We start from the raw sequence: 25,912 nt of genomic DNA on the forward strand, positions 1-25,912 counted from the left end.
ATTTTTAATTTAAACCTGCCCAACTATTTAGATTCAGAATGCTTATTTTTTATTATTTTTTTTAAATATACATGTACAAATGTGGTGATTGAGAAGATTGTGTATACTTGAATGTGCAAATGCATAGGAAATCCCAGAGATGTGGTTGCAATTTATAAGGGGGTGCTGAAATGTTCTCAGCCCAACCAACTTCCTAAATTCTGAGCATTATTTTGCCACTGTAGCTAAAATATTATTTTAATTTGCATAATCGTAATGCTATGTTTTGACATTGCTTCAGATCACTGATTGAACCATGTCAACAAAAAGTGTGGAATTTTCAAGTGTAGAATTCCAAGCTTTAATGAAGTTTCTATTCTTGCAGAAGAAAATTCCAAAGGAAATCCATGACTGTATAATGCAAACACTGAGTAACAAATGTCCATCATATTTAATGTGTCCATACGTCCCATTATGAACGGGACTGTCCCATTTTTGATCCCGTTGTCCCCACACACAGCTTCGGGATGCCGAAATGTCCTGTTTTCAGAGACAGCGTCCCAAAGCTGTACACGGGGACAATGGGACAGGCGATCACATCCCCTTCCTCCCTGCCATGCCAATGCCAGCCTCCCTCCAGCGCCCGATTCAACCCCCACCCCGGTCCGCTGCTGCTGCTTGCCAGCCTCCCTCTTTCCCTCCCTCCAGCGCCGATTCAACACCCCCTTGGTCCGCCGCCGCCTGCTGCCCAGAAAAGGAAGGTCCGGGTGCCGGCCCACTAGCCTTCTTCACGACGTCAATTCTGAAGTTGGAGAGGAAGTTCCGGGCCAGCCAGGCAGCAGTTTTGAGAATTTATATCTGCTGTCTATATTTTGCACTATATTTGTCTATTTTTCTATAGTTACTGAGATGACATTGCATATTTTAAAGTCATCTGCCTTGACATTTTTGAAACCCCCAAAATATAAATGATAATTAACATTTTCTCTGCGTATAGTGTGCTTTGTGGGGTTTTTTTAACTTTATGATTACCATTATGAATTAGTAAGATATTTTGTGTACATGAAAAATGAATGGAATAAATTGGGGGCAGGATTAAGGCAGGGCTAGGGCAGGATTGGGGCGGGGCTAGGGCGGGACTGACAATTACTAGATGTCCCATTTTCCTGAAAAAAATAAATGGTCACGTTAATCATACTCCACAGTGAAGAAATGGTGTGCAAACTATAACCATGGAGATTTCAAGACCGAAGAAGCAGCAAGTCTGAGAGTCCTCAAATGGTGTCAACTTCTGAAATTGTTGACCATGTCCATGACCTGATTTTGGTAGATCGACAAATATCAGCTAAACCAATTGCTGAGACAGTACAGATATCCAGGGAACGTGTTAAGTGTATAATCCACGAATAGCTGGGTATGCAGTAGCTGTCAGCCATGTGGGTACCCAATTGCTCAAATGCTGGACAAGAAATGACATCAAGTGGACACTTCCAAGTTGATTTTGCAGCATTTTCAGTGACCTAGTGCTAACATTTTGGAATGACTATTTACTGTTGATGAAATATGGTTACACCACTAAGATCCTGAGACAAAACAACAGTCCATGCAATGGTGGCACTCAGGTTCTTCAAAGTCAAAGAAATTCAAGACCCAAAAGTCAGCAGCAAAGATTATGGCCACAGTGTTTTAGGATCAGGAAGGTGTTGTAATGACTATCTTCCAAGGAGCCAACCAGTTAATGCAGAGTACTACTGCAACTTGCTGTGCTGATTATAGGAGACATTGAAAGAAAAAAAGGAGAGGGCTTACCAGCCTGTAATTCCCTACTTTTTCCTTACTTCCACTTTTGTGGATAGGGACTACGTCCGCCCTCCTCCACTACCACTCATGACTCTAGAGTAGAGAATGACACGGTGACGGTTTACCCGCGGCCACCGCATTTAAGCCGCGGGTCACCGCCGAAAACGGGGAAGAAAACTAGCAGTCGCTGCGGTGACGGGGACAAGGCCATTCACCGACCGCGGAAACGGTGAACAGGTTTGTCCCCGCGGGCCAATGTACCCCCTTCTAGGAACCGCTATTTACCGCCCGACGCCCGATTCACCCCCCCAGCAGGACCGCTCGCACCCCCACCCCGAACGACCGCTCGCACGCGCTCCCACCCGCACCCGCGATCGGAGCAAGAGGGAGCCCAAGCCCTCTTGCCCGGCCGACTCCCCGACGTCCGATACATCCCCCCCCCCCCCGGCAGGACCACTCGCACCCCCACCCCGAAGGACCGCCGACTTCCCGACAATATCGGGCCAGAAGGGAGCCCAAACCCTCCTGGCCACGGCGACCCCCTAACCCCACCCCGCACTACATTACGGGCAGGAGGGATCCCAGGCCCTCCTGCCCTCGACGCAAACCCCCCTTCCCCCCCAACGACCGCCCCCCCCAAGAACCTCCGACCGCCCCCCCAGCCGACCCGCGACCCCCCTGGCGACCCCCACGACCCCCCCACCCCCCTTCCCCGTACCTTTGGTAGTTGGCCGGACAGACGGGAGCCAAACCCGCCTGTCCGGCAGGCAGCCAACGAAGGAATGAGGCCGGATTGGCCCATCCATCCTAAAGCTCCGCCTACTGGTGGGGCCTAAGGCGCGTGGGCCAATCAGAATAGGCCCTGGAGCCTTAGGTCCCACCTGGGGGCGCGGCCTGAGGCACATGGGCCCAACCCGACCATGTGCCTCAGGCCGCGCCCCCAGGTGGGACCTAAGGCTCCAGGGCCTATTCTGATTGGCCCACGCGCCTTAGGCCCCACCAGTAGGCGGAGCTTTAGGATGGATGGGCCAATCCGGCCTCATTCCTTCGTTGGCTGCCTGCCGGACAGGCGGTTTTGGCTCCCGTCTGTCCGGCCAACTACCAAAGGTACGGGGAAGGGGGATGGGGGGGTCGTGGGGGTCGCCAGGGGGGTCGCGGGTCGGCTGGGGGGGGGCGGTCGTTGGGGGGAGGGGGGTTTGCGTCGAGGGCAGGAGGGCTGCAGTGCAAACATAAGCCTTTCATTAAGACAATCCTGGTTCGCTTTTCCAAGTTAAAACAATTAGAAAAATATTTCTGGAGTGCTGTAATAAATTAAAATTAATAGTGCTCAGAACCCCCAAGGTAACTTCAGGCATCATTTTGAAGCTGGGGGGGGCGGTCGTTGGGGGGAGGGGGGTTTGCGTCGAGGGCAGGAGGGCTGCAGTGCAAACATAAGCCTTTCATTAAGACAATCCTGGTTCGCTTTTCCAAGTTAAAACAATTAGAAAAATATTTCTGGAGTGCTGTAATAAATTAAAATTAATAGTGCTCAGAACCCCCAAGGTAACTTCAGGCATCATTTTGAAGCTGGGGGAGGGGGGTTTGCGTCGAGGGCAGGAGGGCCTGGGATCCCTCCTGCCCGTAATGTAGTGCGGGGTGGGGTTAGGGGGTCGCCGTGGCCAGGAGGATTTGGGCTCCCTCCTGGCCCGATATTGTTGGGGAGTCGGCGGTCCTTCGGGGGGAGGGATGTATCGGACGTCGGGGGGGGGGGGGCATCAGGCTTTCAGGATGGGGACAGACCTTCAAGGGGGGACAGTGCAGGGAAGTCAGGGAATTTATATTAATTAATTTTTTCTCTGCGTGTTTTGTTTTTGTATAGTTATTAACTAATATTTAACTAAGTTTTAAAGTTTTAAAGAATGTTTCCTTTATACGTAAATAAAGAAAAGTGAATGGGATTGCAGTGGCGGTGACGGGGCGGTGAATGGGGTGGCAGTGGCGGTGACGGGGCGGTGAAGAGGATGGTGAGACGGGGACGGGGCGGTGACGGGGATGGTGAGACGGGGACGGGGCGGTGACGGGGATGGTGAGACGGGGACGGGGCGGTGACGGGGACCAATTTTTTCACCGTGTCATTCTCTACTCTAGAGACTCATTGAAAAGATCAGTCAGCGGACCCACCAGAATTTCCCTAAGTTCCTTCAACACCCTTGGATGTACACCATCTGGCACCATCACTTTAGCTAGCTCCTCACAAACACAACTCTCTGAAAATCGATCAGGGTCTACCACTCCTCCATCCCTATTCATGTTTGTCTTCTGCGGTCCTGCTCCCGGTGCTTCAGCCGTGAACACAGAACAGCAATATTTGTTAAGCAATTCAGCCTTTTCTTTATCAGCTTCTACATATTTCTCCCCTTCACCATTGAGTCTCACAATGCCACTTTTGCACTTCTTCCTATAACTAATATATCTAAAAACTATATTGTCTCCCCGTTTTACTATGTCAGCTATTTTTTCTTCCATTTGCATCTTTGCTTTCCTGACTACACAAACAGCCTCTCTTAACTTTTCCAGATATTTTTGCCTGTCTTCCTCTTTCTGCAATCTTTTTTAGTTTATGAAAGCTAATCTCTTATTCCTTACCTTCTCAGCTACTACTTTTGAGAACCAAAGTAGCTTTCTTTTCCTCTTACTTTTACTTACTTGCCTCACAAAAAAATTTGTCGCTCTTACAATTACTCCTTTGAATTTTGCCCACTGTATTTCTACTCCTTCTAGACGTTCTCATCCAGACAACAATTCCTTGACGTTATCTCCCTTTGCTTTTGAATGAGCCCTCTCTATACCCATCTTAATATTAAACCGTACCATGCAGTGACCACTGGATGCCAGATGATCACTCACTGTAGCATCAGAATACTTTCCCTGTTTGTAAGTACTAAGTCCAGTATGATCCCTTCCCATGTGGGTTCCACTACCAACTGCTGGAACAGTTCTCCTTGTAGAGATTCCAGAATTTCCCTACTTCTAGAAGACCCTGCAATAGGGATACCCCAATCAACATCCAGCATGTTAAAATCTCCTATTAGCAAGACTTCCCCTTTTTTAGATATATTCTGAATGTCTACTATTAAATTTCTGTCCATTTCTTCCGTCTGTGAAGGAGGCCTGTATATCACACCAATGCAAATATTTCCCTCTTTCCAAATTGATCCACAATGCCTCTTCCTTGCCCTGAAGATCCTGCAATTGTGTGGCTTTAATATGATCTTTAACATATAACGATACTCTCCCACCTTTTCTTCCTACTCTGTCTTTCCTGAACAGATTAAAGCCAAGTATAACTACATTCCAGTCATGGTTTTCCGTGAACCACATCTCCGTGATCGTCACTATATCCAACGCAACGTCTTCCATCACAGATTCTAGATCCAGAATCTTGTTTCACATACTTTGAGCATTAGTATATACTGCTTTCCAAACATTGCCCCCTTTTCCCATCCATGAACAGGTATTCAGTGATTTACTTACCTGGGGGCTTTGGTCACCTTACCCCATAACTTCAGTAGATTAGCCAGCCTGCCGGCAAAGACACTTCCTTCCCTTCTTTGATAGATGCACATCATCCCTACTCAGCAGTCCTTGGAAAATCATCTCATGGTCCAGGTAGTCAAAATGCTCTTGACGACACCATCCATGCAGCCATGCATTCATCTCCAGGATGCAAGCTTTTCTGCCCTAGCTTTTACCCTCGACAGGAAGGATGAACGAGAATACCATCTGCACACCTGTCTGCTTCACTTTCTCTCCCAGAGCCACAAAGTCACTTTTGATACGTTCGCAGGGGTTCCTGGCAGTATCGTTAGTGGCAATGTGGATGAGCAGCATTGCAATCATCAGGCTTGATGAATCTCAGCAAGCTCTCCGTAACATCTTGGATTTTGGCACCAAGCAAGACAGCATACCTCTTGTGACATCATGGCTGGTCTCCAAATGGATGCTTCTGAACCCCCCTCAGAAGGGAATCGCCAACTTCTACTACTTTATACCTCCTAGTGGTCACGGATCCAGTAATTTGGGGGATTTCAAGCTTTGGTTCTTCCTTTCCTTGGGATGCTCTCATCTCCTCCACTTCCAGGAAAGCACACCGGTTCTTCAGTTCAAGGGTAGGAGAAGTCACAGTATCAATCTAGCTGTGTTCCGTAATCTGAGTCCAGCTGTCATCCCTCAGCACAGCCTCTTCTTCCCCACTGCTGGAAATCTTTGACACCTCATGAACTATTTCATTGATGTACCTCTCATTCTCACGGATGCTTCTCAGCCTTGCCACCACCTCTCTCAGTTCCTTTACTTCCTTTATGATAGATTCAAGCTGAAGACAGCTTGCACATGGAACCACTCCCTCTGCCTGGGTAACATTTTCTGTTTGCACAGAAGTTGTAACCTGAGCAGCAGCTTTGGTGATATGATGTTTCCAAGCCATACTGTGGTGCAGAAGTACTTACACCTGGAAGAATAAAGAAAGGGTATAAAAATCCTACCAAAGTAATGCCCTGTTCCTGGTTGGCTGAAGATCCTATAAATCAAAAAGCTCTGTCTTGGAGTGGGCTAGAGGGAATTAAATTAACACTAGAGCCTTTCCTCAAGTGCCCTAATCTGATGTTATGCCCTGAAATGCAACCTAAAACACTAATCTAGGCTAAAACACTGTTTTGTATTAAGCCCTAATAGAGACTCTAAAGGCTACACTATTGCCTAACTCAGGGGTAGGCAATTCCGGTCCTCTAGAGCCGGAGCCAGGTCAGGTTTTCAGGATATCCACAATGAATATGTACGAGATGGATTTGCATGCACTGCCTCCTTGAGATGCAAATCTATCTCATGCATATTTATTGTGGCCATCCTGAAAACCTGACCTGGCTCTGACTCTCGAGGACCGGAATTGCCCACCCCTGGCCTAACTGATTTTGCTGAGCTAAAAAAGAGAACTACAATGATATAACCTACTGAAACCCAAGTTCACCTTTCCCAAAACTATATCTTTAATGCTGAGCCTCTGGGCTTACTGAGGATTAAGCACAAGGCCAGCATTCCTCCCATCAAGGGTCACCCATGGAGTCTGATCTCTTAAGAAAGTCCTCAGAGTTCAGTCTTTTCAGCACCCCCTCATATGCATACAATTTTACAATTTCATATATATATGCACAAGGTAGACACATACATTTACACCTTTTGGAACAGATATACCTATGTTGCTTGTACACATAGGCACAGTTATGCAATTACCCCCAAAAGACAAATTTAAACAGCTTTTTGAAGGAAGTCATTTTATAGATGTCTAAGATAAAATAAGATTCATTCAAATTAGCAGATATATTACTTTTTATTGCAGCATATGTTATGGATCTCCATTTATAGGAATTTATCTTTCATTAACTTTTAAGTAAAAAATTGAAGTCTCTTATCAATGTACATGCACATTAAAAAAAATTTAATCATCACCAAATATACTTGTTCCTAGAAATAAAGGGCTCTTCATTTTATCTACAGTAAAAACAAACAAGCAAACACACACACATGCAATTTGAGAAGTATGGAGGACAAAGCAAACCTAGTTCCCAAAACACATCAGAATTACAGATACAAATCTCACCTTGCTCTTTCTTAAAATCTGTCTCTGTCATGGTCACGGGCAAAAACAATTCTCCAACGGGGGGCTGTACATTAACACTGAACTGGTTATCCTTTGTGCTAGGAAGAAATAAATCACACATTGTTTAAAAAGCTTTACAGTAATTAAAAATGTATGAAATTTTAGTAAAAAAAATATCTTACCAAGTTTAGTATTTGTTGCAGTTAATTTCAAGTTAAACTGTTGCTTATAAAAGTACAATAATTCACCATAAGTAAATGAAGAAAACAAGACCACCCAATAATAAGGGAACCACACTGACACCAGAAAGGCTAAGATTTGAGACAAAGGCTTAACTAAGATTAACCTGACCGCTATATAAGCTTTTCTTACAACTTAAAAGGTAACTTCAAAATTAGGTATCACCTGAACAGTACAGAATTTGTAAAGTGAGGTATGAACAGAAATGGTAAGAAGTGAAAATGAAAGAGTACATGTATGCATTATATCAATCTAAGAACTTAAGAACAGCCAATGGTCTATGTAGCCCAGTATCCTGTTTCTACAGTGGTCAATCCAGGTCCCGCTTTTGTTAAAACTTCACTGGCTCCCTGTAATCTCTAGGGTTTACTTTAAATGTGCCTGCCTAACATTTAAGATCTTGCATTGCACTCTTCCCCCTTTAATTCCTCTATCCTGGAACTCTGTGAGACCTGATATTACCAGATCTATCCAAAAGCTTAAATTATCTTTTCCCTCGTTAAAAGGCGTTATCTATATTGGAAAATTAGGGAAATCTCTCTACTTTAAAATTACTGAGCTTTGGAATAACTTTCCTGTCCAGCTGCGTAATTTGGGCTCTTTCCCATTATTTCGAAAACTTCTGAAAACGTGGATATTTTCAAAAATGTAATTTCCACTGCTCTCTATATAACCACTAATTCTTATTATATTTTCCCTTCTTAAACTCTTGTAAACCGTGTCGAGCTCTATCCTTATAGAAAAGATGCGGTATATAAGTTTAAGTTTTAGTTTAGGTCGTAAGTATTAATACTACTAATTATTTCTTTAGCACTACCAGATGTACGCAGCGCTGTACAGAGTCACGAAGAAGACAGTCCCTGCTCGAATGATCTTACAATCTAAACAGACAAGACAAACAAATAGGATGCCATGGATACAGTTAAGGGGAATTATTAATCGCAGGCTAGGTTGGTGGGCAGTGGGGAATGGGGTTATGGATTAAAGGCTATATCAAAAAGATAGGTTTTCAGTCTGCTTTTAAATAAGGTAAGAGAAGGGGCATGGTGGACAAACTCAGGTAGTTTATTCCAAGCATAGGGGGCAGCTAGATGAAAGGAACGAAGTCTGGACGTTGCAGTGGAGGAGAAAGGTACAGCTAAGAACAGTTGATCTGAGGAATGGAGTTCTCTGGGAAGTGTATAAGAAGAGTGTGGACACGTACCTGGTAAAAATCCAAATAGAACTGAATATAAATACAATGAAAGGAAATGAAACAAGAAAGACTAACTTCAATATCATGTACAGGATGTGATCATTGTAATTTAATGCAACACTCAATAGATAAAGGATGCTTCTTAAACATAAGAGTTTTCTGTTGTCTATCTGAAGTGACAGTTATATGGGCCTAAATTAATCAAGGGCAATATGATAGACTGATCAAGAGGTACAAATAATGTTTAGTTGAAATTACTTCTGCTCATGGAAATACCATTAGTTGCTGAATGAAGAATTCACATTGTTTTTCATATAAGAATAGTCACTATGGAATATTTTTGTTGAACAATCAATCAAAATATATTCCTTCTCTCTTATCAGAGTGTGGGTTACATCTAAAACATGATTAGATCCTCTTCGAAGTGGTTCACAATTTTTTTTTCAGATTTACAGATGCATATCACAACCAATATATAGTACAGTAAGAAAACAAAAGTACAAACAGCAGCAAATACAAGACATTAAGGACATAGCCCTCAAGTAAAATTACCATAATGTGAGTCCTCTCCATTTGTAGGCCCTAGACTGCCCCATAGACATAACCAATCACATAACTAATCACATGCTTGAGTACCTCAATAAATTCATGTAAACAATTCTGAGCTCCTTGAAGAGAACAGTATAGAAAATTGAACAAATAAATAAATAAAACCCTGTTCCACTTTCCTGCCCCCTCTGGTGATCTAGTGGTAGGCTGGGACAGGAGGGATCCCTCCCGTCCCAGCCGATTTTAACAATTATTTTTACCTCCCCGTGTACCTGTCTATCACCCGATTTTATCAATTTTTTGGCAAATATTTTAAATCAGATTGAGCTTTAGATAACCACTTTTAAATTGAAATTAAATACTGAAAAAACTAAATTCTTTTTAGCAACGCCCAACGAAAAGATAAAAGAAAACACGATTCATGTGTTCGGACTGGAATATAATATTGAACAATCTATAAAATATTGGGTGTAACTCTCAATAAACATCTGACTCTGGAAAAACACACAGACCTACTATTTAAGAAATGTACTTCGGTTTTATGGAAGCTTCGCACCATCAAGAAGTTTTTTGATTAACCTTCTTTTCGTTTGCTGATGCAGCCATCCATTATGAGTATTTTAGATTATTGTAATATTATATATTTAGGGGCTTACAACAAAATACTCAAAAAACTGAGACTGATCCAGAACACTGCGGTTCCCCTCATTTTTGGACTATAAAAATGGGAGCATATTACCCAATTTTATCAAAAACTTCACTGGTTGCCAGTTGAGTCCAGAGTTCTGTTTAAGTTTTCCTGTATTTGTTACAAAGCAGTTTTGGGGATGATACCAGATTATCTTGCTTTTCATTTTTCTTTGAACTATTCTAATAAGAGTAATTTATTTAATTATCCTTCTATAAAATCATGTCAATATAAGAAGTTTTTTGATAGAATTTTCTCATTCCGGGCCGCTAAATTGAATACATGGCTTGGAAAACCAATATTAAGAGGATACTTCTTATTCTGATTTTAGAAAATCGTTAAAGACACGCCTGTTTGACATGTTTACATCTTAGTTGTGGAATTGTTTAACTTATCCTGCTTTTTAATTGATGTATTCCAATTTGAATTGCTCGAGGAATGGGCATCGACATGGCAGATGAGGTTCAACGTGGACAAGTGCAAAGTGATGCATGTCAGTATCAAAAATCTCAAGCACGAGTACAGGATATCTGGGGTGGTACTTGGAGAGACCTCCCAGGAAAGGGACTTGGGAGTTCTGATAGACAAATCGATGAAGCCGTCTATACAATGTGCGGTGGCGGTGAAAAGGGCTTACAGAATGCTAAGAATGATAAAGAAGGGGATCACGAACAGATCGGAGAAGTTATCATGCCGCTGTATCGGGCCATGGTGCGTCCTCACCTGGAGTACTGAGTACAGCACTGGTCGCCGTACATGAAGAAAGACACGGTACTACTCAAGAAGGTGCAGAGAAGAGCGACTAAGATGGTTAAGGGGTTGGAGGAGCTGCCGTTCAGCGAAATATTAGAGAAACTGGGCCTCTTGTCCCTTGAACAGAGGAGATTGAGAGGGGACATGATCGAAACATTCAAGGTACTGAAGGGAATAGACTTAGTAGATAAGGACAGGTTGTTCACCCTCTCCAGGATAGGGAGAACGAGAGGGTGAACACCGCCCTAACTGAGACTAGCCCTACCAGCATACGTCCTTGTTGAGTAGGAACTTGTCTAACTTAGTCTTGAATCCCTGGAGGGTGATTTCCCCTATGACAGCCTCCGGGAGAACGTTCCAGTTTTCCACCACTCTCTGGGTGAAGAACTTCCTTACTTTTGTACGTTTCAACTTTAGAGAGTGCCCTCTCGTTCTCCCTACCTTGGAATAGGGTGAACAACCTGTCCTTATCTACTAATTCTATTCCCTTCAGTACCTTGAATGTTTTGATCATGTCCCCTCTCAATCGCCTCTGTTCGAGGGACAAGAGGCCCAGTTTATCTAATCTTTCGCTATAGGGCAACTCCTCCAGCCTCTTAACCATCTTAGTCGCTCTTCTCTAGACCCTTTCGAGTAGTACCGTGTCTTTCTTCATGTACGGCGACCAGTGCTATATGCAGTACTCCAGGTGAGGGTGTACCATGGCCCGGTATAGCAGCTTGATAACCTTCTCCAATCTGTTCGTGATCCCCTTCTTGATCATTCCTAGCATTCTGTTTGCCCTTTTCACCGCCGCCGCACATTGCATGGATCACTTCATCGACTTGTCGATCAAAACTCTCAAGTCTCTTTCCTGGGAGGTCTCTCCAAGTACTGCCTCAGACATCCTGTATTCGTGCATGAGATTTTTGTTACCTACATGCATCACGTTACACTTATCCATGTTGAACCTCATCTGCCATGTTGATGCCCATTCCTCAAGCATGATTATGTCACGTTGCAGATCTTTGCAATCCCCCTGTGTCCTCACTACTCTGAATAACTTCGTTATCGTCTGCAAGTTTAATCACCTCACTTGTTATACCAATGTCCAGATTGCTTATAAAGATGTTGAAGAGAAATGGGTCCAAGATCCAGGGGAGCCCAAATTCCACTGCAGTGGTCTTATGATATTAGGCAAGCCACTTAACTCTCCATTGCTGCAGGTACATAATCAGATTGTGAACCTTTTAGGGACAGAAAAATATCTACTGTATCTAAATATACAGGGTGCCCACAAAAACACTTCTTGATTTTAAATGGTTACAAAACCAAAATTTATTGGAATATTCTTTCACCTTTGAGGCTAGTTTCATAAACTCAAAGTTTCATATGGTATCTGTTGATTACAAAACAATAGCAAATGGAAGAGTAGATTTAAATACAGGATTTCTCACTTCATAAATATCACCAACAAAAAAATTTGTCGATATATTGAATTAATGAATTTCATACAATACCTCAATTGCTGTAATACCAACATACAGTTCAGTGCTACGAGTAATGCATCGACCATTAACTTTTTGGTCATTCAATTTACTTACAGCCAGGGTGTTTTTGATACAACTATTTTCACTTGCTCACTTGGAGCGCTGATCTCCTCCCATGGCTTCATGTATCATCTCTATGCTGATGACTCCCAGATCTACCTCTCTGCACCAAATATCTGTACTGAAACCCAGACCAGAGTCTCAGCCTGCCTGTCCAACATTGCCACCTGGATGTCTCACCACCATCTAAAATATGGCTAAAAAAGAGCTGCTCATCTTCCTGCCTAAACCCACATCTCCGCTTCCCTTGTTCTCCGTCTCTGTGGATAATACTCTCATCCTTCCTGTTTTGTCTACTCGTAATCTCGGGGTCATCATTGACTCCTCTCTCTCCTTCACCGACCAGATACAACATATTGTTAAAACCTGCCGCTACAAAATCCGACCCTTCCTCTCTGAGCACACTACCAAAACACTTACCCATGCCCTCATCACCTCATGCTTAGACTACTACAACGCGTTACTCTCAGGCCTTCCACTTAGCCATCTCATTCCCCTCCAATCCATCCAGAATTCGGCTATATGACTCATTTTCCGGGAGAGCCACTATACTCACATTACCCCTCTCCTAAAATCACTTCATTGGTTTCCCATGAATACAATTCAAACTCCTCTTACTGACCTACTCACTCACTCAGTTACCCTTCACTATCTCTCTTCACTTATCTCCCTTTTGAGCTCTGCTCAGCTAGTAAGTGCCTCCTATCTGTGCCCTTTTCTTTAACTGCCAACTCCAGACTCCGACCCTTCTACCTTGCTGTACCGAATGCTTGGAACAAGCTGCCCGAATCCCTACGGTGGGCTCAGACTCTGGCAGTGTTCAGGGCCCAGTTAAAAGCCCATCTCTTCAAGAGAGCTTTCGACTCCTAACTCTTCTCACCTTGGGTTCTGCATCCCCAATACTAAGGGCTCCTTTTGCAAAGGTGCATTAGGGCCTTAACACGCGGAATAGCATGCGCTAAAATACCAAGCGAACTAGCTGCTACCTTTTTGCAGATGATACCAAGATTTGTAACAGAGTAGACACCGAAGAGGGAGTGGAAAATATGAAAAAGGATCTGCAAAAGTTAGAGGAATGGTCTAATGCCTGGCAACTAAAATTCAATGCAAAGAAATGCAGAGTAATGCATTTGGGGATTAATAATAGGAAGGAACCATATATGCTGGGAGGAGAGAAGCTAATATGCACGGACGGGGAGAGGGACCATGGGGTGATAGTGTCCGAAGATCTAAAGGCGAAAAAACAGTGTGACAAGGCAGTGGCTGCTGCCAGAAGGATGCTGGGCTGTATAAAGAGAGGCGTGGTCAGTAGAAGGAAGAAGGTGTTGATGCCCCTGTACAGGTCATTGGTGAGGCCCCACTTGGAGTATTGTGTTCAGTTTTGGAGACCGTATCTGGCGAAAGACGTAAGAAGACTTGAGGCGGTCCAGAGGAGGGCAACGAAAATGATAGGAGACTTGTGCCAGAAGACGTATGAGGAGAGACTGGAAGCCCTGAATATGTATACCTTAGAGGAAAGGAGAGACAGGGAAGATATGATTCAGACGTTCAAATACTTGAAGGGTATTAAAGTAGAACAAAATCTTTTCCAGAGAAAGGAAAATGGTAAAACCAGAGGACATAATTTGAGGTTGAGGGGTGGTAGATTCAGGGGCAATGTTAGGAAATTCTACTTTACGGAGAGGGTAGTGGATGCCTGGAATGCGCTCCCGAGAGAGGTGGTGGAGAGTAAAACTGTGACTGAGTTCAAAGAAGCGTGGGATGAACACAGAAGATTTAGAATCAGAAAATAATATTAAATATTGAACTAGGCCAGTTACTGGGCAGACTTGCACGGTCTGTGTCTGTGTATGGCCGTTTGGTGGAGGATGGGCAGGGGAGGGCTTCAATGGCTGGGAGGGTGTAGATGGGCTGGAGTAAGTCTTAACAGAGATTTTGGCAGTTGGAACCCAAGCACAGCAAAGCTTTGGATTCTTGCCCAGAAATAGCTAAGAAGAAAAATTTAAAAAAATAAAAAAAAAAAAAAAAATTGAATCAGTTTGGGCAGACTGGATGGACCATTTGGGTCTTTATCTGCCATCATCTACTATGTTATATGTCTCCTCTTGAGCAGGTGGTAGTTTTTCAGGTAGCGCACGCTAATCCAGTGCATGCGCTAAAAACGCTAGCACTCCTTTGTTAAAGGAGCCCTATATGTCATGTCTGTCTGTTTGTCCAAGTTAGATTGTAAGCTCTTCTGAGCAGGGACCGTCTATAAATGTCAAAATGTACAGTGCTGCGTTCACCTTTCAGCGCTATATAAGTGATAAGTAGTAGTAGCATGCAGAAGTATCTTTTTCTGTGTGGACATTACAAGCTTATTGCTGGCTTTTATGTATTTCTATACTGCACAATTCAAAGTTATTTTATCCTGTACACTTTAATATTAACTTCAGTCTAGGGTGACCAGGTTACCCATTCCAGAAGAGAGACTTTTTGGCCAGTTCTGGTTTTAAAATTACATTCCAAAGCAGTGTAGTATTAATCCATGATTCTAGCCATTGAAATCACTGCCGCAGGGTCCCATAATACACCAGGATGAGGTTGACAGAAATCCAGGATTGGCCAAAAAGTCTCCCTTCTGGAATGAGTAATCTGATCACCCTACTTCTGTTTTTTGCATTACTTTTTGCTGACTTTATCTCTCAGTAATTTGTGTTGGATTATTGTATCTTCTACTAGATATTTATAAATGTCTTCCTGCTCAAATTCTTATATATTGCAGTCTTCAGTGAGAGAGGTGTTGAGTTCCTCTATTATGAGATTCATTCTATTAGACTCTTTAGAACAACTGTGTCAGCTACTCTAACTTCTCTTTTGATAAAATTTCTTTTTATTGAACTACTAAAATATGTACAGTATATCCCTAAACAGAAAGATAGTGTTTGTTATGCAAAACACACACCCAGTGATTGGCATCCAAGACCAATTGATCTACCCATTACCACTATCTCTCCTATTCCTACAAGCACAACTATAAAGCTATTGATCAGCTACATTGCTGATCGGTTTCTATTTTCTGATTTTGGGCAGGCCAATTAAGAAAGTGAGTAATTGTGATTACACTGCTTCAGGATCAATTACATCTGTTGCAAGACAAAGTACTCCTTTTGGACAAACGTAAAGAAAATAATTATGATCAGGGATGCTTTAGTGCTAACCTGTCCTTAAGAAAAACTCAAATAAATGACATGCATGTGTTTAGGAAAGCCATTATGGGAAATTCAAGAAAGTGAACAAATATGCTACATAATCTAGAATGAAATAACATTTACAAATGCCATCTCTTTAAAACTATTCAGAAAAGTAAGGAATAAGAGGTTAGTGGGGGAATAAGCTACAAAAAATGTTGGATTGTTGTTAAGTGAGTTCAAGCTATGCAGAGATTATAATCTTTGTGTGTATCAGTTTTTGGTTTGGAAGCATGTTTGTTCCCAATAAACAAATTATTTTAAAAAAATCATAAAAAGATCATTTAGAAAAGTAACCTTCAAAGAACATAGACTTGAAGAATCAATACAACAGATATAAATATAAGAAATAATTGTCAATTTCTTGTTAAACACTTGGAGGTTGAGTTAGCACTGGGGTAAGCAATTCCGGTCCTCGAGAGCCAGAGCCAAGTCAGGTTTTCAGGATATCTACAATAAATATGCATGAGATAGATTTGCATCTCAAGGAGGCAGTGCATGCAAATCCATCTCATACATATTCATTGTGGATATCCTGAAAACCTGGCCTGGCTCTGGCTCTCGAGGACTGGAATTGCCTACCCCTGAGTTAGCATATAGAGAGCTATTTATGCGGTCCAATTTATGTGCTAACCATGCCTGGTTAGTGCTGAATATAGAGTCCTGAGTGTGACTTACCCCTGAAACGCCCTGAGATAGCCCGCTGCTGGTTAAGCGCTAAATGTGAATATTCAGTAGGAATAACTATTTGTGGATAGTTGGTTATGTATGATTTAACCAGTAAGCAGCCATTTAAATCACTTTGAATATCAGGCCTTGGGTTCTTCTGAGAGGGAGGGATCTTGATCATCAGTGCTGGAAAGAAAGATAGTGACTAGAGAATGAAGATGGGGAGGGTAACAGGGAAAGGACCTTGGAGATAGGGAGGGAATGGGGTTTTTGAAAAAGGGAGGACGGATCAAGAGGAATATAGGTAGAAAATCAAAGTATAGGGCAAACAGAAAAGGAGAAAGAAGAGGGGAATCTTGGATAAAGAATGGGGAGATTGGGCATCAGAGGAAATAGGGACAAGCCATGCTTACATACATTTTATTGACATCAATTCCTTACCTCATTCAGTCACTCATTGTGCATTCCTTTCAATCCATTCGTACCCATACAATTGCACTTGTACTCCACCCCCCACCCACCAACAATTACATTCATACAGTGCTTCCCAATCTTCTCTCTCAATCTTTACATCCCTCTCTGATCCCCCCTCACTTCTTCCATTTCTTCACTCACCTTTCCTCACATTCCTTCCCTCTCTCTCATTTTCCTCTTTTATCTCTCACTTTCTTCCTAACTCCTCCTACTCTAGCTTGGGTTTAAGAAGAAACTGCCAACATGGTGCCAGCAACTCCTCCTCCTCTGCTGTTAGGGCTGACATGTCATGTTCTGAGCTGTACACAATTACTGGTGGCTCCCACAGCTAAAAGCATGATACCAACTCCTGTTAGTGGAGAAGGAAAATGCCTCTTGATGCACTACGTAACACACTGTCCTTCTAGTCTCAACCCTGGATTGGAGAGTAAGAGAAAGTATCAGTATAGGGAGATAGTAGGGGAATGGAAGGAAGGAAGGAAGAGGAAAGAAGAAAGGTATTGTCTTCACTGCTGTTGCAGCTTCTGCTATGGTCCAATTCTTGATATCCTGAGACCAGCCAATTCTGTGGCAATAGCCAGATTTTGCAGATCTTACAATAAAGTGGAATTGTGGAAAACCAGGGCTATACTAATAAATATATTATAACTAGAGCTTCTGTTCTGATGTGTTTATAAAATGTGCTGATATAGATCCTGTTCTATAATAAATGGAGGAATACGAGTGGTGCTGGATACGAGTGGTGGGAACATCCATTTTATAACCATAAACAATGTGGTCAAGATGGCATCACAAATATGTTCCCCAAAAACTCGGCACTATACAGTATAGGCCAAAATGGGGAGAGTGCAAAAGAATAATAATAATGCAACAAAAAATATATAAATCAATAAACAATAAGCAAACAGTGAGACCTCTTTACTGGGGAACTGCAATAGATCAAATCCCTAGCAGTATACCCCCAGGCAGATAACTCATATTTAACTTGACGGCTATAACCTAAATGAGTTTGCCCTGTACATCATAATGTCTCTTCTATAGTGAAAAAATAATGCTAAATAATACTGAATAAGTGAGAAATAATAATGTGAAAAGTTTTATAATGTACTCTCCTCATCTGACAAATGCTATCTTCAACTTTCTTTTGCTGATCAGATCAATCACAAAAAACAATGTGATTGAAAATCAAACTTATCTGAATCCAAATCTGAAATCACTGTTTTTGGCCTTTTGATATCATAAATATGTTCTGAAATATCCACATACAGGTTATGTGCAGCAAGTCATTTTAGAAACATAGATCTGTTTATTTACTGCATCTGTCACAGAGCCTCATCATATCCGTTATTAGGAGTGCTTTTGGTGGTGACCTAACCCCATCCAGTGGAGTGCTGCACAAAATGAACAACTTTCTAAACCTAGATGTCCATAGGACATTCATGCTGACAGACAAAGTTTCTGTCCCCCTTCTGAAATGGGAAATGCACGTGAATCTTTTCACCCCAGCTAGTCCTGCCCAAATTATGCCCAGACCATACTCCCTTGCCATATGCACGTTTTTGAGTTGTAGATGTGTGTATCCTAGTTTTCTAAAATCACAATCAAGGGAGGAAGTTATCAACATGGGTTACACTTTTAGTGTGTAATTTTAGTCAATCCTATCTACTAACTAGTTCTCATTACATAAACTGGGACCTGTGCAAAACTAGCACAAGTTAGTGATAAATAACACTTCTTAACAGTATCTCATACTGACGCCCCCTAGATATGTATGTGATATACACATCTAATTGCTTGTTTATTATATATAATATCTAGAACAAACAGTGCTTCCAAAATAACTGCCAATGGTAATCATTTTCAAAAGAAAAAAAATGTCTGAAAAAAAGCCATAAAGCAGCAAGACGTTTTTATCACCAAAAAGTTTTAAGTTGGGATTTTTGAAACTCTGATTTCAGATGTTTTTCTCTGCAGTTTGTCCAAATTTCAAGTGAGCATAATTTGAGCAGCACTTGGGTATTCCCAAAAGTTATACATTTTTCTGCCATAATGGAACCAAACTAATAGACCTATTTCAAGCATGACTAAGTTACAAAAAAGTGCCCTAAATGATCAGCTGACAATTGGAGGGAATAAGACATGACCCCCCTCTTAATCCCCCAGTAGTTACTGACCCCCTCCAACCCCCCCAAATATGTGACAATGATATATGCCAGGCTCTATAATACCTTCACATATGATGGCCACTCCTATTATAGCAAGCTGGTCCCAGAAGTAGGCCAGTGGTCAGTACACTGTAGAGAAGGGAATCCAGGATCATATCCCACTCTAATTGGTACATTTGTTGTACTAAATAGCTGTTGCACCCATAGGTGTCAGAATGGGTGGGGAGGGGGTCACAGGGGCCGTGGCCTCTTAAAAAATTGGCGATAGTTTGGCTCCCCTGCCTTACCTCCTCTTCTGGTGGCTGTAATTTTAAATCTTCAGTGTGTAGGGTATGTTCTTCCTTCCTTCCTTCCTTCCTCCTTCCCTCCAAGTGGGACCCTGCTGCATGACTTCTTCAGCTCCGGACTCCCCCACACCTTTAGATCCTTATCTGGTGTTGCTGCTTCTGTTTTAGCCGTAGACCTCAGAAACACCCCTCCTCTGTCCCATACAGGCTATATTCTCATAACGGGGAGATTCATGTGTAACCTCCTCATCGGTTAAGGCTTAAATTTTAATAGCTAATGCTCAATACTTTTATGTTTTTTTAAACACTTTTTATAACTTTTAAAACGACTAATGAAGTATGTGTACTTATCTTCAAAAGTGTTGCTGTACTAGGCTGGTGGACCCGACATGTTTCGCTGCCGCTTCGTCAGGGATCCCGCATAGACTCTTCAAATACAGCATGTGTGGATCCCTGACGAAGCGGCAGCGAAACATGTCGGGTCCACCAGCCTAGTACAGCAACACTTTTGAAGCTAAGTACACATACTTCATTAGTCGTTTTAAAAGTTATAAAAAGTGTTTAAAAAAACATAAAAGTATTGAGCATTAGCTATTAAAATTTAAGCCTTGACTGATGAGGAGGTTACACATGAATCTCCCCGTTATGAGAACATAGCCTGTATGGGACGGAGAAGGGGTGTTTCTGAGGTCTATGGCTAAAACAGAAGCAGCAACACCAGATAAGGATCTAAAGGTGTAATATAGAAAGAATACTTTAAAGGTGGGAAGCTTGGAATTGGATATTGGATTTATGCTAAAAGATTAATTTAGGGCAGAAAGTGAAAAAGGAAAGAAAAACAGCAAATGGATAAGAAAGCCCTGAAAACACAAGAGTACAGACAGAAAGAAGTGCAACCAAAGACTGGGAAAAGACGATTAATTCACCAGACAACAAAATTAGAGAATATGATTTTATTTTCAATTTACTGATTAAAATGTGTCAGTTTTGAGAATTTATATCTGCTGTCTATATTTTGCACTGTTCAGGAATAAATTAATTTCTTTCTATTTCTCTGGTGTTATAATGAATGTAGAGTCTGGTATCTTAGGGTTTCGTTTGTATGTATTAATACCTTTAGTTTGTGGAACTGTGTTTGCATAGGGGTTATTATTTGTGTTCTGCGTGTGTGACCAAGGCTAGGTATTCTGATAGGAATGAATGTTGAGAAGCATACAATGTGCTTTGTGTAGTTTAATTTTGTGTTTAACCGTTATGTGTTGTTAATAAGATTATATTATGTGTATATATGAAAAATGAATGGAAAAAAAGGTATTACAAGTAATACTATCATTATGGAAGTGGAGTCAGGGATGGAGCTTGGGTGGGGTCTGAGCGGAGCTTTTGGGCCTATCCCAAACAAAAAACCATTCCACTGCCTATGGTTGTACTTACTGTATATACTCAAATATAAACCAGGACTTTTAAAAATGGGGGTCCTGGGTTATATTTGGGCCAACACCTCCTCCCGGAATTTTTTAAGCCGCCGTCGCCACCAGGCTTTGCCCCCTCCTCCTCCCTGCCCTGCCGATCCCTGGCGGAGGTGCAGTTGGCAGGAGCAAGCTTTCCGAACTAGAACTTTCCTTCATTCCCTTGGATGTATCCTGTCTGGTCCCCCGTCTCTTTGTCTACTTTTAGTTTAGCTAACTCCTTTTAAACTCATCTTCTGAAATTCACTTGAGGTGTATTCCATTTTAATTTCTGTTTATGTTTGCTCTCTGCAGTCTAGCTCCCTAGCCCTTTTCTCACTGAATACCAAACAGAAATATTTTTATACTATTCCCCCCTCTTTCCACATTTCTTCACTTCTGAGTCCCACAATGCTACCTTTGTTCTTCCTCTTGTCACTAACATACCTAAAAAAAAAGGCTTGTCCTGTTTTACTACTACAGATTTTTTTCTTTCACTTGCATCTTTGCTCTCCTATTCTAGCTTTTCTTATCTTTTCTAGATATTTCTGCCTGTCATTTTTCTACAAGTTCTTGTAGTTTATAAATGCTAACCTTTTCTCTTTAACTTTAGGGCAGTAGCTGAAAAAAATTATAAAGGTGCATTTTGCTTCATACCTTTTCTTACTTTCCTCATAAAAAGATTTGCTGCACATATAACTTCCTCTCAAGTTTTGTGCACTTCTCTTCTATTTCCCCTAGATTTTCCTATCCTGCCAAGAGCTTCTGGAGGTATTCCTCTATCTTTAAAAAAAAACAAAAAACTTTTTTGACATCCAGGAACCTTACCGTTAACTGAACTCTCTCTACTGTGCTCTAATACTGAACCATGACATTCAGTGATCACTGAATATCAGATTTCACTCATGATACCATCAGAAACACTCCCTGTTAGTAAGCACCCAATCAAGTACAGAGGTTGACCAAATTTTGGGTTCAGTTTTGGCACTGAAATTGGCCCCAAATCCGTATTTGGTCTCATTTAGATTTCAGACAAAAATGCTGGTGCATTTTTTGGCTGAAACCCCAAAAAACTTTGGCCTGTATCCTTCCCCCCTTCCCCTGGGAAGAATGTGTCCATCCTTCCCTCCTCCCCTACAAAAAGATGAGCCCTCTCCTGTGAGCACCCTACCCCCCCCCTTGTGGGCTGGTGAGGTAAATACTCTGAAGCTCATAGAATTCCTATGAGTATCGGAGCATTTACCTCACTGACCTGCGCTAAAAACCTCTAGCATCAGGTAAAACCCAGCATATATATGATGGCTTTTACAGGCAAAATTAGTGCACTAATATTTATATCATTCAGTAACAAAGTATTCAGAACTGTAGAGGCTATAGAAAGGAAATATGCTTTTGTCTCAGTTCTGATCTAAACTATAGGTTTAGCTGAAGCTTTGTCATTGAGCTCACATTGCCCAAATCATTAAAATGAGTATGCCACTAGCATCTGAGGCAAATCTATTTACAGTGATGTTAGTCATAGTCTGCTGTTCAGTAATATTGATCTGTCTTGTTTGTCTAATAGGAAAATAATAAACAATTACTTGGCAATGTTGGAGAAAGTAATCAGTTTTTATATATCACTAATACAACAGACCTCCCAAAACAAAGGTGATGATCTGCATAAAATCAATGTGTTATGCCGCACTGCTTGTATTAATCATTGCAGAGAACCTCAGCACTAAACAGCATCAGAATTGCATCATTAGTATACGGAAAACATGCTAAAAAATTATAGCTATAATTTTTACTATAAATTTCAATTTTCTTAAAGCAGGATAATTTCAAGACTTTTAATAGTGATTTGCATACATTTAAACGTATGCAACAGTAGTTTGAACTTAAAACTAACAATGACATTTAATAACTCATTTCAATACATAACATGCCACTTTTTTGTAGTTTAAGACACAATCACTAAAACTACTGTGCACACTAAGGGTTAGTGCTCAGAATGCTTGGAGTTAAGTCACTCTGCATAGTTCTTCAACACTATAATTTAATCAAGCTTAACATGAATATTATTTGCTTTAACAAGAGCTACAAATCTGCTTAATATGGAGTTCAGCATCATAAGCATATAATCCTCAGAATAAGAATATGAAAGTTACATACATAGCATACAGAACAGCAAACTGTCTTAAAAAATAAAACAATTCACAAAAAGGCAGCAACAAATATAAAATAGTAACCGATAGAGCACTAAATAAATGTCATACAAAGAAAAGTTGCTTACCTGCAACAACGCTTCCAGAACTCAGAGCTAAACGATCGAGTCACATTATTATGACCACCTGCTAATATCCAGAATAACCATCTGATGCTGTGGGAGTGACTCAATAAGATGATGAGTGGTTGCTAGAGATATCTGGAGCAATGCAGACTGCAGCGTGTCTGACAGTTGCTGACGGGTGCGTGGTGGTACATACAGTCTTTGAACATGTCGATCGAGGTGGTCCAAATGTGCTTGACTGAGTTAAGAGCTGAGAAATTTGGAGGACAGGGAAGTAGGTGGAAGTCTTGGTCATATTCTGCGAACCACTCGTGGTATGTCACATTGTCCTAAGATCCCATCAGCCGTAGGGAAGATCGTCAACATGTACGGGTGTACTTGATCAGCAAGGATGGAGAGATACCTATATCGGTTGAGAGTGCCTTCCAGAGGTATCAAGGGACCCAGACCATACAAAAAAACATTCCTCAGACCATAACTCTGCCACCACCAGCTTGTGTACGTCCAACAATGGTTGCTGGATGTTTGTTGTCGGCGGTTTCACACCTGACACGCCAACATCCATCCGTTTGATGGAGCTTAAAATGTAACTTGTTGGAGAAAGCAACCCTCTGCCAGTCAATGCAAGTCCAATGTCAGTACTCCTGTGCAAAATGTATCCATATTTTTCTGATGAACACTCATGAGCATGGGTGCCGTCAACAGCTGTCTATTCCAGAGCCCCATTTGCAACAGGGTTTGCTGCACAGTTGTTTTGGACACACATCTGGAAGCCCCCTGGTTCATTTGGACAGCAAGTTGCTCCACAGTAGTGTGCTGATTGGCCTGCACCAACCTACACAGCCAATGTTCTCCTCTCACATCGATGGCTTCTGAGGCCCCACAGTTACCATGTCAAGTCATCAAAAAGGTTCCTTTCATCCATCATGGTACACTTTAACCACAGCAGCCCATGAATAGTTCACAAACTTCAACCTTTCCAAAATGCTGCTGCCCTTGGCCTGGTAGATGATAATGTTTTTTTCAATATCTGATAAACTGCATTTTTTCCCCATGAAAGCCATGGTTGCTATATTGGCAACTTGCTAACATCCCACCTTATAAATCCATGAAGTCTTTGCGCAACATGTGCATGCCTGACATCATAGGTAGGCGGTGGACATAATAATGTGACTCAACTGTGTAAAATGCTATGAGCAGCCTTCTCAAGCACAAGAGTCTCCTCAGTCAGTTTAAACTTTGGGGAAATAGGCAGCAATGTATGTGATTAATACTGCAGTCCACAGAGAACACCTTATGAATTAAGTTACTCTAATTTCTCTGTTAACAAGCATGACTGAATCAGCCATACAAGCTCAGGGTTGCTCTAGTATCGAAGAGAAATGTCCTGTTATTGAGGAGTAACTTACTGATATGTTTATATGAGAGTCCATTCATAAGGACAGATTGTTTAGTATTGCTTACTAAAGACTGATCCAGATACTAATATGAAACCAAAGTATGGAATGAAAACCAAGCAGCTGCTTTGCAGATGCTATCTAGTAATGCAGCCTTCAAGAGAGCTATAGTGGCAGTAGTGGCTCTGATTTGTTAAGGTTTAACTTTGTTAGAGGAATATCAGCTTGAATTGAATACATGATGCTAGCCAATTTACTAGTGTATACTTCGCCACAAGTGTACCCAGATGGCGAAGGCAAAAGGAAACAAAAAGCTGTATCAATTCTGATTGATACTGCCCTTTCTAAGGTAAGATGTAAAAACTTGTTTACAGTCCAGAATGTGGAGCGTTTTCTCATACTAATGTTTATAAGGCTTAGGATAGAACGTACGCAATACTATCTCCTCGTTAATTTGTAAGGGTGTGACTAACTTTGGATGTGACTCTTACAGATCCAGGCATGAACTCAAAATATGGCTATTTGAGAGGGCAGATATATTGAACTCTAACAGGATTGATTAATTTGTTAAATACTTATATAAATTTATTCTATTCTATTTTTATTATTATTTTATTTTGATTTCTAATATTTTATTGTATTTTTAATTTTTTGTACTCTACTTTGAACATAAGAACATAAGAATTGCTGCCGCTGGGTCAGACCAGTGGTCCATCATGCCCAGCAGTCCGTTCACGTGACGGCCCTCTGATCCAAGATCAGTGCCCTAACTGAGACTAGCCCTACCTGAGCACGTTCCAGTTCAGCAGGAACTTGTCTAACTTTGTCTTGAATCCCTGGAGGGTGTTTTCCCCTATGACAGACTCCGGAAGAGAGTTCCAGTTTTCTACCACTCTCTGAGTGAAGAAGAACTTCCTTACGTTCGTACGGAATCTCTCCCCTTTCAATTTTAGAGAGTGCCCTCTCGTTCTCCCTACCTTGGAGAAGGTGAACAACCAGTCCTTATCTACTAAGTTTATTCCCTTCAGTACTTTGAATGTTTCGATCATGTCCCCTCTCAATCTCCTCTGTTCGAGGGAGAAGAGGCTCAGTTTCTCTAATCTTTCACTGTACGGCAACTCCTCCAGTCCCTTTGTACTTTCATATGATTGAAAAGGTGTACTAGAAGTTCTGAAACAAAATTAAATTATTGTGATAAACCTAAGCTTCACTATGGAGTGACATGTGACACCACAGAAAATTGCCTTGCCACCTCAGTTTTACCTAGGTGGTTCAGCAGCTTCCATCTGCTCTCCCCTCAAGGTGACAAAGTCCAGTATCTCTCTCTTCCCCCAGAAAGGTTCAGTATCTCTCCTTTCTATTCTTTTCTCCTCCTCCACTCCTCCCCCCCCAAGTCCTCCAGTCTTCTGGTACATTGCTGACAATGTCATACACTGCAACAGACTACTGTTGGTCTACTCTAGAAGTGTTCCCTCTGCCATATCCCACCTACTCCCATGCAACTTCCTGTTCCTGTGTAGACAGGATGGAGTACTGAGAAAA

The 25,912-nt window shown here is 41.7% G+C and overlaps 1 protein-coding gene across 2 annotated transcripts in view; it reads right to left on the minus strand.

Moving 5' to 3' along the window:
• AP3B1 (adaptor related protein complex 3 subunit beta 1) overlaps positions 1–25,912 on the minus strand; it is a 516,639-nt gene that overhangs the window by 61,458 nt on the left and 429,269 nt on the right. For both annotated transcript variants that reach the window (XM_033929417.1, XM_033929426.1), the window contains exon 25: positions 7,415–7,512. In XM_033929417.1, the coding sequence (XP_033785308.1) occupies positions 7,415–7,512 (98 nt within the window). The remainder of the gene's footprint in view (positions 1–7,414; positions 7,513–25,912) is intronic.

The sequence above is a fragment of the Geotrypetes seraphini genome, chromosome 1 (assembly GCF_902459505.1).
Source record: "Geotrypetes seraphini chromosome 1, aGeoSer1.1, whole genome shotgun sequence".
Lineage (NCBI taxonomy): Eukaryota > Metazoa > Chordata > Amphibia > Gymnophiona > Dermophiidae > Geotrypetes > Geotrypetes seraphini.